Source organism: Heptranchias perlo, chromosome 11 (assembly GCF_035084215.1).
Source record: "Heptranchias perlo isolate sHepPer1 chromosome 11, sHepPer1.hap1, whole genome shotgun sequence".
In the NCBI taxonomy this organism is placed as follows: domain Eukaryota; kingdom Metazoa; phylum Chordata; class Chondrichthyes; order Hexanchiformes; family Hexanchidae; genus Heptranchias; species Heptranchias perlo.
Window position 1 is genome coordinate 26,063,222 of NC_090335.1, and position 17,234 is coordinate 26,080,455.

The 17,234-nt window shown below is 45.3% G+C and overlaps 1 protein-coding gene across 1 annotated transcript in view; it reads left to right on the forward strand.

Moving 5' to 3' along the window:
• cnksr2a (connector enhancer of kinase suppressor of Ras 2a) overlaps positions 1–17,234 on the forward strand; it is a 514,839-nt gene that overhangs the window by 176,420 nt on the left and 321,185 nt on the right. The window contains exon 5 of the mRNA XM_067992723.1: positions 6,389–6,430. Coding sequence (XP_067848824.1) covers positions 6,389–6,430 — 42 coding nt within the window. The remainder of the gene's footprint in view (positions 1–6,388; positions 6,431–17,234) is intronic.

The following is a 17,234-nucleotide window of genomic DNA, read 5'->3' on the forward strand; positions in this document are numbered from 1 at the left end:
AAACTTCTCCACCCAGAAAGTGGTAAGAATGTGGAACTCGCTACCACAAGGTGTAGTTGAGGCGAATAAGATTGATGCATTTAAGGGGAAGCTAGATAAACACATGAGGGAGGAGGGAATAGAAGGATATGTTGATCGGGTTAAATGAAGAAGGGTTGGGAGGAGGTTCACATGGAGTATAATCACCGGCATGGGCCGAATGGCCTGTTTCTATACTGTACACTCTTTGTAATTTGTATTTATAATGAATCCTGTGATGACCATTCGAAGAATCCAGACAAGAATTAGAAAAAAAATTGGATGATTTAAAGAGCACAAAAATAGGAATATTACTATGAAATACCAGTACAGGACATTTATATGCAAGATGGAAAATTGTATTTGTAAAAGATAGATGCAAAAAAGTAGTACTGATGCAAAGGAATGTTAAGAGTGTAAGGCATAAAAAGTGAGAATAGAAAGATCATACAAATTGCATTATTCCTACCACAGTGGAAAATGCTGTACACGCCACAAAGCAGCTTCCATGGACCAGATCACCAAGTCTCAGTGACTACTGCTGTCATCTTTAAGCCTAAACTCACACATAAATAAAGGGTGAGACACATGGCAAACCTCTGTATGATAAACAGCACATAACGTGGACTGAGGTACTATTAATCTCTTTGATGGGAGTGCTTGAAAGGTGTGGGTTCTATGAGATTGGAGGATAGTGCAGAACATCTGGTGCACACTATTATTCAGATATTCTGTAATTTGCATGATATGTTATGTGAATGCCAAATGGCCTTCCCTGCTGTAAATCTCTGTGGTTCTATATATTGAATTTGGATAATTTCATCATAGCATCTGAACTCTCCTTAATCGGGAATCCTAGAAATGATGCTCGTGCACACTGTTTTCTTAATGCAGTGAACGATAATCTGCAGTGCAAAGTTTGTGAAGCAGGGTTCCTTTCATCAGCTTATAAATTTACACAGTGGACAGTTAGATTGACCCTCCACAAGTTATTTTTAAAACATACTTGCCTATTTAATGCTAGTTTTTTTTACAATTTTGGAGCTCCAGACTTGTGCATTAGTTCTATGAAGCACACAAAGAAAAGTGAGCCATTATTGCACATGCACTACAAAATGTGAGTTTGTCTAAAAGAGGTCTCAATTGGTGCACAAACAAGAAACTGTATCTCTGGCTGTATGTGCTTTGACTGCTTAAAGTCAAACCTTTGAATAACCAATTCTGTCATTTTCCATCTCATCTCTGGAAACCTGATGCCTCATCAGGGCAAATCTTTAATACCATCGTCTGTAAAGGAACGTTTTTTTTAATGTCTTTGTTAACTATATATATATATATATATATATATATTTGAAAATCCATTTATTATTTCAGTTTTTTGCAATTTGAGTTTTGTTCTTTTTGCTTTTTTAAGACTATTTTAACTTGTTTTCATCATCCTCCCCATCCCAGGTTTCTCTGTAGTTTTAAATGCCATCTACTCCCTTGTAAAACCTTTTACATCCCACTTAGCCATATGTTGCTCTGTTGCTTTTCAGCTGTATTGACTTTACTGGAGCAAATTTTGATTGTAGCTTTTCCAGTTGTTTCTTTTTAATATTTTCCTTTTATTTTAAGGTCCAGTCAACAAGTCTGCCCTTGAGAAGTCCAGTATCTTTATGTTTCTGTCTTTCCACATACCCCTAATAAGCATAAACATTTCAGATCTGATGATGCAGTAACTGGATCTCTGATATAAGCTTGAACTCATTTTTTAGCCAGCCCTTTCTCCAAATTAATTCCAGATTCTCTCTGACCTTGTTGGTTGTCCAACAACATCTTTAAAGAAGCATAAGAACAGTTATTGCACTCCAAAGGCAATTCATTGTGTATAGTGCTTAAAGACGTCGCAATGACGTAGGCGCTATATAAATACAAGTACTTTAATTTAGTTTTAAAAAAACAACTCCTGCACTGGAAAGTATAGAGGAGATTTAAAAAAGGAAATAAGAGGGCCAAAGAGAGAGTATGAGACTAGATTAGTGGCAAAAATCAAAGGGAACCCAAAAGTCTTTTATAAACATATAAATAATAATGGGGTAGTCAAAGGAAGGGTGGGGCCGATTAGGGACAAAAAAGATCATCTTGTGGAGGCAGAGGGTATGGCTGAGTATTAAATGAATACTTTGCATCAGTCTTCATTAGAGAAAAAGATGCTGCTGATGTAGCAGTAAAGGAGGAGGTAGTAGTGATATTGGATTGGATAAAAATAGATAACGAGGAGGTACTTAAAAAAATTGGCAGTACTCAAAGTAGAAAAGTCACCAGGTCCCGATGGGATGTATCCTAGATTACTGAGCAAAGTAAGGGTGGAAATTGGAGAGGCTCTGGCCACAATCTTCCAATCCTCCTTAGATATGGGAGTGGTGCCAGAGAACTGGAGGATTGCAAATGTTACACCCCTGTTCAAAAAAGGGGAGTAGGATAAACCCGACAATTACAGGCCAGTCAGCCTAACGTTGGTGGTGAAACCTTTAGAGACAATAATCCGGGACAAAATTAATTGACACTTGGAAAGAGAATGTTGTTTTTAAAAGAAAAAGCATATGGGATCCTGGGCTTTATTAATAGAGCACAAAATCAAGGAAGTTATGCTAAACCTTTACAAAACACTGGTTAGGCTTCAGCTGGAGTATTGTGTTCAATTCTGGGCACCACACTTTAGGAAGGATGTCAAGGCCTTCGAGAGGTTGCAGAAGAGATTTACTGGAATGGTACCAGAGATGAGGGACTTCAGTTATGTGGAGTGACTGAAGAATCTGGGGTTGTTCTCCTCAGAGCAGAGAAGGTAAGAGGAGATTTGATAGAGGTGTTCAAAATCATGAAGGGTTTTGATGGAGTAAATAAGGAGAAACTGTTTCCAGTGGCACAAGGGTCGGTAACCAGAGGATACAGATTCAAGGTGATTGGCAAAAGAACCAGAGGCGACATGGGAAAACATTTTTTTAACGCAGCGAATTGTTATGATTTGGAATGCACTGCCTGAAAGGGTGGTGGAAGCAGAGTCAATTGTAACTTTCAGAAGGGAATTGGATAAATACTTGAAGGGAAAAAATTTACAGGGCTATGGGGAAAGAGCAGGGGAGTGGGACTAATTGGATAGTTCTTTCAAAGAGCCGGTACGTGCACGATGGGCCGAATGACCTCCTTCTGTGCTGTATCATACTGTGATACTAGATTTAGGAACCTAGGCACATACTCTCTGGCGCAAAATCGGGCTTAAATTGTGAGTATTTTTATTATCGTTCAAGAAACCAGCCCTGTCTGCAACAGTACTTTCCAGGGATAAGTGATGTTACAGTAGATGTATATAGCAGGAATCCAGTCCAGCTGTATGAATGGTTTCTCCATCAGCTGAGATCAGATTTTCCTTTAGGCAAAGTTATCTTTCAGCTTCATTTCTCTGAGGACATAATAGTGCCAAAGTTTTATCTGGCACCATGTGAGTTTCCTTTTTTGAAAAGAAGTATCACCCTGTTGATCTGTATAGGACTTTAGCTTTCTATGATAAAACAAGCAATTGTTTGCTTTCAATGTGATTTGAATCCTCAGTTAAACCCTCATCAAGTAGACAATAGAAAATTAGGAAGTAGATTCAGGGATATAATCATTTAGCACTCCTAAGTGCAGCACTTTGCCATTGGGAGTGCAGATCGGGAATTTGGGCACAAAAGTCAGTGTGCCTTATTTGTGGGTCACTTTTAACTTCCCAATGAGTGCTCCCATCATACAAGGGCAAAATTAGAGTCCGTTCTTGTACTGTCGCTTTCTTCATAGGCCCACACATGGAGGCTTTCATTCAACATTATCTGTGGCAGCTACCTGGAGCAACATCGATGCTTTCACTTAGCATTATTCAGGAGAGCAAGTGTTTCAGCATTGCAGTGTTCCAAGCTGGGCTATACATTCAGATTCCAGACTTCCAGGTTCACAGCTGCTTTAATATACTGTACTTCATATGTAATGTTGAACTAATGAGGGTGAATGTCAGATCAGGTTCCTCATTCTGTGAATTTAATTCAGCTCCACATCCAAAGCTCCCAGTGTTTCATGGCCTCTTTTGGACCTGGTGCTGCATAAAGATTTTCTTTCTTTATATGTGCATGTCTTCAGTCAGTGCTCGTGTTGGTCTGCTAGTTTTGAGAACTGAAGATGCAGTTCATAGCTGGCAGGATGGGACTGCCCAGTGTCTCTGGAACTGCACTTCAGAAAATAATATTTTGCTCAAAAGAGGAGGGAAACTAATTGATGAGCAATTAAAAAATCACCACAGTAATCGTTCACCATTGAATACTGTAACAACTGGGCTGGATTTTTATTACAAGTCCAAAATTCACTTCAGTCAGCCTAATGACAAACTGAGAGCCAAACTTAAGTGGTTTATAAAATCATCAGAACCAGAGAGAGAGAAAAAAACTAACTAGGGATTAAATGTATTTTGCTGATGTGAGACCAGTAGCAGAGATTCCAAGTTATTGCATCAGAACAGCACCTGTCTGCCTGTACTGTCAAGATATCACTACGAATGAGGAAGGCCATATGAAAGAAAGGTAACATTGCTGGTAGAATTATTGGAAATACTTTGTGAAATATTTTTTCAGTTTCAGCCTTGAGCTTACTATACTGCAGCTCCAGAAAGGTGCCTGAATGCACCATGCATTGTCCCAATGTGTCTTGCTACAGCTTCTAACCATATAGCTGCAATTAAATCCTGCTGAAAATAGCTACAAACTAAGTAAAACACATTAAAATGTCACATTTAATGAAATTGCTCCTTATCTATTGGAAAAGAGAATGTAAACTGGACCAGCGGTTAATGCAAAATAAATCACTGTGTCATTGCCATCACTGTTTACTCATGCTCACAGAAACTCATGGATTATGCATTCTGTATCAATCGCTGGTTTATTTTGAAAAAGCCATGGGCCAGATTTTGCTGCGAGCCGTTCGTTAGACTTGCACTTGCCCATAGACTTTCTATGGGGTTTTGCACGGCAAGTTACTGTAAGTTAGAGAGCCATTCAGTGCAGTGTCCCCTACAGGGCATCTGGGACCTGTGTGAACAGGGCAAGCAACTGTGTATCTCCTTAACCAATCAATTTGAAGAATCGTTAATGAGCAGTGTAAGGACTGAACCAGGAAGCGTTAGTTAGAATAGTGAATTCAGTGTCAAATCAGGTACAGTAAGTGAAATAAAGAGAGGGAAAGAAAGATTGGATTAAGAGACAGATAAAAGAGACAGGAAGAAAAAGTAAGAAAAAAAATGTTACATACTTTTTTTTTAAAAATGTCCAACAATAATTAAAAGCTGAAGGAATGAGACTCTACACTTGTAAAGGTTAATTTTCTTCAGTGCTAGAGAGGTTGTTTGGCAGTAATTAAGACACAACACACTATTAAAAGGGTACTTACACTGGAATAGACAATCCCTAACTTTTTGCCGTGAGCTTAGTCCGTATGTATGAGGTAAGTACAGGAAATTCACGCCATTCAATACATTTGAATGGTGAGTAGCTGGCGAGATGCTTTTGGAGGAGCATTGCATCTCGGACAGCAACTTCCGGATTTCCACGTTTAACTGCGCATGTGCGGTCGTGGGAAGTTACTGTCCAATTTGCACATAAATAACGGTGAGCACCGTTAGCCTCACCATTATTTTTTACAACAAAACCTGGCCTATGTCCTTGGTGTGCATTCTTTATATAATTAACATTATTATTCATGATTGTTAGCTTGTATAGCATATCTTTATTTTTTTAAAATTTGCTCTGTCAATCACTGGCCCCAAAATGAAACAGTTTTTCTTCTGTTTTTATGTTTTCTCTGACTTCTCTCATCCGTAATCCATTAAACATTTCACCAATGAAAAGGGAAGATTATTGATGCTATTATTCCTGTTCTTGGTTGATCAACCAAAAGTTGTGATTGAACCTTTACCCTTGTATGATCTGGGCAAACCGAGTCCTCTGGGTGAAGTCAAATTCAGTGTCTACACTGTGATTTGAGCAACAGTCCAGTCGTCAGCAATCCTGTGCTTCAGGGCTGCAACTGCTGAGTGGCCTGCAATGTCGTTTCTGTTGTGAGCAGACTCGAGAATTGACATTGCTCAATTAAACAATAAATGTAATATTGCTGCAAAAGTAATATTTAAAAATAGCACAGTATTTACAATACAAAATAAGTTGTTCAAATCCATATGATCATCTCTCTGTGAACTGGATAAAAATCTGTTTTTTTTTTATTGTGTTTTGAGACCAGGATATAACTGATCAGTTATCAGCACCCCTCTCAGCAACGTAATTCATTTGTGTTTAATCTTTTTTCTTGGCAGGACTGCACTGTCTGTGAAACCGAAAACAAGATTCTTCATGTGGTGAGTATATTGCTTTTCTTTGAATTATGGATGGTAAACAGTAATAACTCGCATATTTTATAGCACATTTAATGTATGAAACATTCTAAAGTGCTTTACAAAGGAATTATAAGGGGGTAAGACTCCAAGCCATGGGAGGGAGTTTGGGGAAGGAAACTTAAAGCTAGGTTGAAAAGTGGGCTTTCAGGAGGATTTTAAAGGAGGGCAGAGCAGTAGTGAGGCAGGGGGATTTGAGGAGGGAGTTCCCAAAAGTAGAGCAGAGATGACTGAAAGATCTGCCGTTAATGGTGGGGCAAAGAGAGGAAGCCAAAGTCAGAAGACGGAAGGGTGCGGCAGGGAATGTATGACTGGAGGAGGTTGCAGAGCTAGAGAGGTGCGAGGCTGTAAAGGGATTTGAAGAGGACAAGGATTTTAAATGGAATGTGTTGGGGATGGAGCCCGTGTAGGTCCATGAGATCAGAGGTGATGGGTGAGCTGGAATTTGTGCAGCACAGGATGTGGGCAGCTGTGTTTTGGATCAGTTGGAGTTTGTGGGAGTGGATGATGGGGGAACCGGGAGGAGAGCTTTGAAGTAATTGATTCTGTATGTGACAAAAACGTGTGTAAGGCTTTCGGCAGCAGAGGCTGAGGTAGGTGCGGAGATGGACAGTGTTGTGAAGGTGATGTTGGAGATACATTTGTGCCAGACAAGTGCCAGGCAATGGCCATCTCCAACAAGAGAGAGTCTAACCACCTCCCCTTGACATTCAACGGCATTACCATTGCCGAATCCCCCACCATCAACATCCTGAGTGTCACCATTGACCAGAAACTTAATTGGACCAGCCATATAAATACTGTGGCTACAAGAGCAGGTCAGAGGCTGGGTATTCTGTGGCGAGTGACTCACCTCCTGACTCCCCAAAGCCTTTCCACCATCTACAAGGCACAAGTCAGGAGTGTGATGGAATACTCTCCACTTGTCTGGATGAGTGCAGCTCCAACAACACTCAAGAAGCTCGACACCATCCAGAACAAAGCAGCCTGCTTGATTGGCACCCCATCCACCATCCTAAACATTCACTCCCTCCACCACCGGCCTCAGCTGGGGGGAAACACAGAAACATTTTTCATGCGTGTTCTTGAGCAATCACGACTCAATTGAAGCCACTTAACTGAACGTCCGGGTTTTGCATCCTCAAGCTGCGCAGCGGGCTTACTGCGCATCCGCGTGACGCGTTTAAAGCCCACTATTTAAAGGGACACTCCAACAATGCATTTTGAAGGAGAAAGGAGGCAAAATGAGAAAGGACCGTCCCAGAGCCAAACGTGCACCCAGGTTCTTAGACACCACCCTGGAGACATTACTGGGCGCTGTGAGAAACAGGAGAGAGGTCCTATATCCACTGGACAGGAGGAAGAAACATGGTTCTGCCACAAAGAAGGCATGGCTGGAGGTGGCAGACCAGGTAAGCAGCAGGAGCACAATGTCCCGGTCGTGGTTGCAATGCAGGAAGCGATTTAATGACCTAACCAGGTCAGGAAAAGTGAGTACAGTTACTGATTCACCTGAATTTTGTGGTCAGTAGACCTCCCCCTCCACCACCCGCCCCCCCCCCCCCCCGCCACCCTCTCACACTGCCCTGCGAAGCCTACTCCACGCACCCTCTTAAGGCTCAGTGTCAAGTTGCCTTCACTTTCTGTGCACTTCTTCACCCCCCTATTTGTGCAACCACCACTCCCACTCACCCCAATCCTGATGCAATGTCTGATACTCACCCTCTGCTTCATTGTCATCCTCACCCAAAGCAATGCATCCATCGGGTGACCACGTCACCCTCACTCACTCACACGTCTGTACTTTCTCCCCTTGTAGGAGAAGAGAGTGCAAAATGCAAGGGAGAGGGCGAGGACTGGAGGGAGGCCTCTACAAATAGTGGCCCTCACAGAGGCGGAGAAGGAGGCCTTGGAGATAAGTCATACGGTGGAGTGCCCGGCCATCGGGGATGCTGAGACTGGCACCCCGCAATCGTCTGGTGACAGAACTTTAACATCCCTCACACAACAACATGGATTGATGTTATCAGTGACTGACCTGTTGCACACCTCAGGATGCTCATCGCAACATTACTTCTGCGATGATTCTTAATGTTGCAGTACATTCTCTTTCAGAGATGTCACGGACTGAAGAAGTGGATGAGGGCAATTCCTCAGAGGAGCTCTCTGCCTCTGAGGTTGCACTGTCACATCTTAGTGAGCCATGCACCAGCGCAGAAACTCACGCCTCAGTGGGTCCTATTAGAGAGGTAGTTGGGTTGTCACCTGGTGAGTCTCCACACACAAGTGAACACGAGCAGACACTGGTGGCAGGGGCAGCGGCGGAGAGTCATTGTCGGTGGGCGCACTCCTCTCCAAGCTCTGCTTAGCTTGGCACAGATGCTGAACCCCAGGGCCATCCTTGAAAAGAAGATTGATTGAGGTACAGACGCGCCTTTGTGACGTACTGGAAGACTTGCCACGGTCAGTCTTCACATTGAGTCAGAGGATGGAGGAGTCCACCTCCAGCATTAGTGGACTGGTGGCGCAGTAAGTGCAGGAATATCTGTGATGGAGGGAACGGTAGCCTCCTCTGAGCCTCAAGCACGGCTCACAAACGAGGCCATTCAAGCCCTGGCAACGGCCGTGTGGACTCTGGATGTCAACATGTCTGCTGCCTTAAGCAGGCAGACAGACAATTTAGCCGTGGCCTTAGAACTTGTCATAGATCTGCTCCAAGCTGTTCTCTAGCAGAGTGGCAGGAGTGATGTAACCGTGGCCCAGGACAGGGATGATGGCGAAAGGGGACATGAAAGTGGGGACTCCACTCAAAGCGCACCCACGTCTCACCTGTTGCCCTCCCCTCAACTGGCACCTGCAATGCTGCCTCCTCTCCAGGTGGCGGGTGGAACAGTCTTTGGAGGTGCCCTCACAGGCTCCAAAACCCAGAGGCCCAGGCCGAAAGCATCTAAGCAGTCCGGGCATGAATCTGAGCAACCTGCCATACCTCTGCTGCAGCCAAAGGGGATGCACCATATAGCAGCTGTAGGAAGATGAAGTGGAAGGTTTTGTAATCACCAAGGGTATGCACAAGGGTGTCTGACAGACTGTCATGTTTTTCATTTATATTTGGTTTTTGTTAAATTCACATTAAATGTTATCATTCTCACCACCACTGCCATGTCTTGCCCTTTCTTGAGACCCTTTTGTGAAAGCGCCTTTTCATGTGCTGCTTCATGAACAGCGAGACTTGATGCCACCCATTGAATGCGTTTCCAATGGGTGTATGTGTAGTTGTAGGACTGGTTTGTGCAACCTTGGGGAAGTGGGGGTTGGCGGGGGGTTGCTGGTGTTGGTGGTTGACCCAGGGAGTAGTCTGAGTAGTTGACTATAGTCACTCCTGAGAATCTATCAAATATGAGTGACTCCCCGGCATGACGAGCAGCCGTGTGCGATCCTGCTTTGCTGATTGTTCGCCCATCCTCCTCTTCCTCCTCCTCCTCTTCCTCAATGTTGATGGCAGGTGTGGCTGCTTCTTCAGCGCAATGGATCTCATCCATTGGTAACCCTCTCTGTTGAGCGATGTTGTGCAGGGCGCAACACAGGACTATTGTTCTACACACCCTCGACGGTGGGTACTGAAGGGCTCCCCCAGATCGATCCAGACACCTCAAGCGCATATTCAGCATCCCTATGGCTTGTTCAGTGACAGACCTGGTTGTGATGTGACTGTCGTTGTCCTGCTGCTGTGCCTCACAGATGGGTTTTCTCAGAGGTGTCATGAGCCATGTCTACAGGGGGTATCCCTTGTCTCCAAGGAGCCAGCCCTTAAGTCTGTCTTGTGCGTGGAAGAGGGCCGGGATTTTGGATTTGCACAGAATGAAGGAATCATGAGAGCTGCTAGTGAATTTGGCACACACCTACAGAAACCTCCTCCGGTGGCTGCAAACCAGCTCAGCATTATGGAGTGATATCCCTTTCGGTTGATGAACAGTCCTGGCTCATGTTCAGGTCCTCGGATTGCTACGTGTGTGCAATCAATTGCGCCCTGTACCCGTGGGAAGGCAGCCAGAGAGTGGAAACCTACTGCCCTCTCAGTCTGCCTGATGTTATCGATGGGGAAGTTGACGTAGTCGGATGCCCTGGCAAACAAGCCATCTGTGACTTGTTGTATACACTTATGGGCAGACAACTGAGAGATCCTGCTGATGTCACCAGTGGCGCCCTGGAAGGACCCTGAGGCGAAGAAATTGAGGCAGTGGTGACTTTAACTGCAATGGGCAATGCGTTGCCACCAGGCCCATCCGGGAGCAGCTCTGCATGAATGAGCCTACACCTGGCGATTCAATCTGAGCCTTCGTAGGCACTGCTCCTCAGAAAGGTCCATGAAGCTCAGCCTCTGTCTGTAGACCCTCTCACGCGGGTAGTGACTCCTGTGACGTCGGCCCCTCGATTGTTCCCCTCTCTGCTCTTCTGGGTCTTGCAGCTACACATGACAGAGGCGTACCTCTGTAATGTGTAGCTGCAAGACCCAGAACTGCACTCCGTGCCTGCCCCGGATGGTGATGTGCCTCCTCCTCAGATGTAGTGCTGGATACATCCATTGCTCCCCCATCCTGATGGTGTCAGTTTGAGGGGGTCCAAAATGTAGGTAAATATGTGTGAACACAAGAATTCTGAGTGTGAACAAAGAAATCTCAAACTAAACACAAAGAACTCCCAGCCAAAGGTTTGTCTGAGAGAACTGATTGCCCTGCTCCAAAAGCTCATCTTTTATTCACACGTGTCAATCACTGGTTTCAAGGTCCAAATGGCTGCTGGCTGCAACTCACCTCTGTTTCCATGGCGTGTTTCAGAGGCCACGGGACACATGTTCAGTTAGAGTTAAAATAGTCTACCTGAATCCACAAAATTTTAATTGACTTAACTACTTGAACGATCTTAATTGTCAGATTTTTTTTTATTGGTTCTTGGGATGTGGGCGTCGCTGGCGAGGCCAGCATTTATTGCCCATCCCTAATTGCCCTTGAGAAGGTGGTGGTGAGCCGCCTTCTTGAACCACTGCAGTCCGTGTGGTGAAGGTTCTCTCACAGTGATGTTAGGTAGGGAGTTCCAGAATTTTGACTCAGCAATGATGAAGGAACGACGATATATTTCCAAGTCAGGATGGTGTGTGACTTAGAGGGGAACGTGCAGGTGGTGTTGTCCCCAGGTGCCTGCTGCCCTTGTCCTTCTAGGTGGTAAAGGTCGCGGGTTTGGGAGGTGCTGTCTAGAAGCCTTGGTAAGTTGCTGCAGTGCATCCTGTGGATGGTACACACTGCAGCCACAGTACGCCGGTGGTGAAGGGAGTGAATGTTAAGGGTGGTGGATGGGGTGCCAATCAAGCGGGCTGCTTTGTTCTGGATGGTGTTGAACTTCTTGAGTGTTGTTGGAGCTGCACTCATCCAGGCAAGTGGAGAGCATTGCATCACACTCCTGACTTGTGCCTTGTAGTTGGTGGAAAGGCTTTGGGGAGTCAGGAGGTGAGTGACTCACCACAGAATACCCAGCCTCTGACCTGCTCTTGTAGCCACAGTATTTATATGGCTGGTCCAGTTAAGTTTCTGGTCAATGGTGACCCCCAGGATGTTGATGTTGGGGGTTTCGGCGATAGTAATGCCGTTGAATGTCAAGGGGAGGTGGTTAGACTCTCTCTTGTTGGAGATGGTCATTGCCTGGCACTTGTCTGGCGTGAATGTTACTTGCCAATTATGAGCCCAAGCCTGGATGTTGTCCAGGTCTTGCTGCATGTTGGCACGGACTGCTTCATTATCTGAGGGGTTGCGAAGGGAACTGAACACTGTGCAATCATCAGCGAACATCCCCATTTCTGTCCTTATGATGGAGGGAAGGTCATTGATGAAGCAGCTGAAGATGGTTGGGCCTAGGACACTGCCCTGAGGAACTCCTGCAGCAATGTCCTGGGGCTAAGATGATTGGCCTCCAACAACAACTACCATCTTCCTTTGTGCGAGGTATGACTCCAGCCACTGGAGAGTTTTCCCCCTGATTCCCATTGACTTCAATTTTACTAGGGCTCCTTGGTGCCACACTCGGTCAAATGCTGCTTTGTTGTCAAGGGCAGTCACTCTCACCTCACCTCTGGAATTCAGCTCTTTTGTCCATGTTTGGACCAAGGCTGTAATGAGGTCTGGAGCTGAGTGGTCCTGGCGGCACCCAAACTGAGCATCGGTGAGCAGGTTATTGGTGAGTAAGTGCCACTTGATAGCACTGTCGACGACACCTTCCATCACTTTGCTGATGATTGAGAGTAGACTGATAGGGCGGTAATTGGCTGGATTGGATTTGTCCTGCTTTTTGTGGACAGGACATACCTGTTTTCCAAATTGTCGGGTAGATGCCAGTATTATAGCTGTACTGGAACAGCTTGGTTAGTGGCGCAGCTAGTTCTGGAGCACAAGTCTTCAGCACTACAGCCGGGATGTTGTTGGGGCCCATAGCCTTTGCTGTATCCAGTGCACTCAGCCGTTTCTTGATATCACGTGGAATGAATCAAATTGGCTGAAGACTGGCTTTTGTGATGGTGGGGATATCGGGAGGAGGCCGAGATGGATCATCCACTCGGCACTTCTGGCTGAAGATAGTTGCAAACGCTTCAGCCTTGTCTTTTGCACTCAAGTGCTGGACTCCGCCATCATTGAGAATGGGGATGTTTACAGAGCCTCCTCCTCCTGTTAGTTGTTTAATTGTCCACCACCATTCATGACTGGATGTGGCAGGTCTGCAGAGCTTTGATCTGATCAGTTGGTTGTGGAATCGCTTAGCTCTGTCTGTAGCCCTTTTAAATGTTGCTTGCCAGTTTCTGAAGCGCATGTGCGCACCCAGATGCGTCTGGGTGAAACGCGTTTTTCGGCGGGTTGGAGCCGGGATTCGATCCCGCTCCAAACTTTTAAAATTTTTACTGCAGCCCCCCGCCTTGTTCTTCCGGGTTAAAATTTAGCCCCGATGTCAGACAGGCAATGTGACAGCATGAGAGTGTCATGGAGTTGGTAGAACCACGGGTCATCAGTGTACATGTTGTTGATCCTGTGCGTGTGGATGAAATTGCCAACAGACAGTATAAAGGTGAAGAGGAGGGGGCCAGGGTGGATCCTTGGTAGACTCCAGAGGGGATAGTGCAGAGGAAGGAAGAGAGGCCATTGCTAGAGATATGCTGATTTTGTCCATACAGTTAGGAATAAAACTATGCAAGGGCAGTTCTGCGGAGCTGGGTAAGGAAAGACAGCCAGTCGATGAGGATGCCATGGTGGAGTATGTCGAGTGTGGCAGAAAGGCTGAGGAGGACAAGCAAGGATAATGCAACCTGGTCACGTCGTAGAGGTGCCTTTCATGACTTTGGCTAGGTCCATTTTAGTGCTGTGAGATGGTCAGAAACTAGACTGGATGGATTTGAACCAGGAGTTCTGGAAGAGATCCGTATGTTGCTGCAAGATGACAATGCTCTTGACCTTAGAGATGAAAGGGAGATTTGAACTGGGGCAATAGTTAGAGAAGCTGGATGAATCGAGGATAGTTTTTTTGAGTAGAAGAGTGGGGTCTTGAAGTGGGGGGTGGGGCGTGCCGGGGGGGAGAATGGTGATAGGGAGCCGTTGACTATGTTGACTGACATGGGGTTTAGGAGGGGCAGCTGAGTGATCAGGAACGTAGTGGGGAGGGAATCAAGGGAGCAGCACATCGGTCCCATGGAATAGATGAGTTTGAAAGGGTAAGGAAGGAAATGGGAGAGAAAGTGACAATGTTTCAGAGCTGAGAGGAGCAAAGACAGTTTTGGAACTTCTGCTGAATGCCAAATGCAAAGTAAGATCAAGCTATTTAGTTGGTCTACATATCTTTGGTTGCCTCTGATTTGAGCCATGTAATAATTAGGTCTGGAAGATACAATATTTAAGATTGATTTTTGTATATCTTCAGGTTGAAAACAGAAAAGCAAATCGGACTTTGAAATGTGCAGTCAGAATCGAAGCCCTGAAAAGGATAATGTTTTGATTGGGTCAGCGTAAATTTCCTGTAAACTTTTCAGGATGGAGTTTATGCCAGTTTTCATTTTCGTTAGATTTAGTTACAAGTAGGCTTAGAAGCCTATTGAATGTCTTGACATCATCTGCTTTCACTTTTTGTGTGCTTGCAAGCACCATGAGATGCACTTATTTCTGAAGTTTTGATAGGAATACCTTTGTAGGTTGGCAATGGGGTGGTACATATATATTATTTATAAATTATTGGCAATTATCTAGTTGCCTATAACTACTTTAAAAATGATTATACTTTGATATCTTAAATAATATGAGGGAACATTTTTGCAAGGCTACACATTTGTGTTTTGCATGACATAGCTTGCTACAGTGTTAGTTGACAATTATGGTAACGAATAGGACAAGATTGAGGGAGAATCTGTCTAATTGAAGAGGGAATTGAGCATAATAATAATTGGTTCTTCTTCTGATTAATTTGGTCATCTACAACATGGACAGTGTTGCGCTAAATATCTCTGCCGTGCAGCTGAATAGAAGAATGAAGTTTTCATATGCTCCTCACTAGATGTTTCACAATGCAGAAGACATTATTCCTATATGAAGTTCTTGTGACATTCCATTATTGGTTGCTTCTGCATCCTTCCTACAATGGGATGCCCAAAATTATACACAATACCCCAACTGCAGCCTATTTAAAATGTTGTAAAAGTTTAACATTATCTCCTTGCTTTTGAATTCTATCCTCTTTTATATATATAAAAAAAGGATGCAGTTGCCTTTTCTTATCTTCTTATACTGCCATGTCTAATGACATGTGTATGCACACCAAGGGCCATCTGATCCTCGAGTCCATCTAAAATCTTGCCACTGAATGTGTATTTCCTTTCTCTATTTTAACTTTTCTGAAATTTAAAATGACATTTAAAAAGAACACTGTCCCAGTGAGCTATCCCCTGACATTCATTCAATGAAGGAAGAGAAACATGCCACAGTTGGAATCCTATTTTATACCTGATAAGGGGGTTGATGTTCTGCTGCAGCCAGAGATTGTTCTGAATTCCTTAATAATCTAGCCTTCAGCAACTGCACTTCTTGATGGTAGACTTGATCCATCCAAACAAATCGAGCAGTATAATCCTGTTTTGGCTTTACCAATATCAGATAGATAAATTTTGTGAAGATCTTCAATACATAGGAAAGTACAGGACCGGTAAAGACTCCGCAGCCTATCCAGCCAGCGCTAAAAACGACCTCAGTTCACCACATCCTCAAACATCTGTCTAATTCTCCCGTACTTTTTTCCACACCATTTGCCTCCATTGCCACCATGGGTATTCTATTCCACACATTCACCATTATCTGCACAAAGTAATTAAATCTAGATGTTCTGTAAACCTTCCCCCTTTTAAGTTCATCCCATGTGCCCTGGTTCGAGAGTTTGTGGAAATCTCAAACACGTTGGTCCCGATATTACCAGGGAGGCGGGATGGCAGTGGGGTGGGCGACTTGGCGCGTGGGTAACCCGCCCAGTGAAATCCGTCTGTTCCCCACACGATCGCGGGTAAATTGAAGCCACTTAACGTGGCTTCCGGGTTTCCCGTCGGAAACCTGCGCAGCGGGCGGACTGCGTACCCGCATCACAGGCTGTCAGCTGGAGGAACTCTACTTAAAGGGGCAGTCCTCCAAAGCTGCTCCTGCAGCAAAGAACCAAAATTATACAATGGAGCAGCCCAGGGGAAAGGCTGCTCCCAGATTTACTGATGCCTCACTCCAGGTCTTACTGGATGGGGTGAGGAGGAGGAGGGAGATTTTCTACCCAGCGGACAGGAGGAAGTGGCCTATCTCTGCCACCAAGAAGGCCTGGCTCGAGGTGGCAGAGGAGGTCAGCAGCACCAGCAACGTCTCCCGCACATGGATCCAGTGCAGGAAGCGCTTCAATGACCTAACTAGGTCAGCCAAAGTGAGTACACTTAGTCATTCTCCTACACTCCGTCTTCCACATCACCGCCCCCAGTCCCCAACTCATTCTTCACTGCCAACACTACTCTATCACATCACTCCTCACACCCACTCAAAGTTCATCCTCAACTTACCTGCACTTACTCACCTCCCCAGTACTCATCCCACCACGACTACTCAACCCAATCCTCATACAATGTCATGGCTCTGTCTCATACTCACCCTCTGATGCACCTTTTTCATGGTTAGCCTCACCAAAACCAATGCATTCAGCAGTTGGCCATGTCACCATCCCTCACTCATGCCTCTCTACTTTCTCCCCTTATAGGAGGAGAGCCCAGAATGCACGGGAGAGGGCGAAGACCGGAGGGGGGGCCGCAACATCAGGTCGTCTTCACGGACACGGAGCAGGAGGCTCTTGAAGTGAGCCGCACCCTCGAGTGCCTGTCCATCGGGGACGCCGAGACTGGCACCCGACAAACGGCTGGTGACAGAACTTTAACATTCAGCACCCATAATAGCAAATGATGTTAATATGCCTTGCCATGTTCAGCACCTCATCATCTGTCATCATGCTTAATATTGCCTTCTGTTCTCTTACAGGGCCTTCAGCGACCGCCGTGACGGTGGAGGGCGATTCCTCAGAGGACCCGCCGGCCTCTGAGGGGGCACCGTCACATCTGAGCGAGCCATCCAACAGCGCAGATACACACACCTCGGTGGGTCCCCGTCCTCACTTAGTTGGGGTCGCACATGGTGAGTCACCACATACGTGAGCACGAGCAGACACTGGTGGC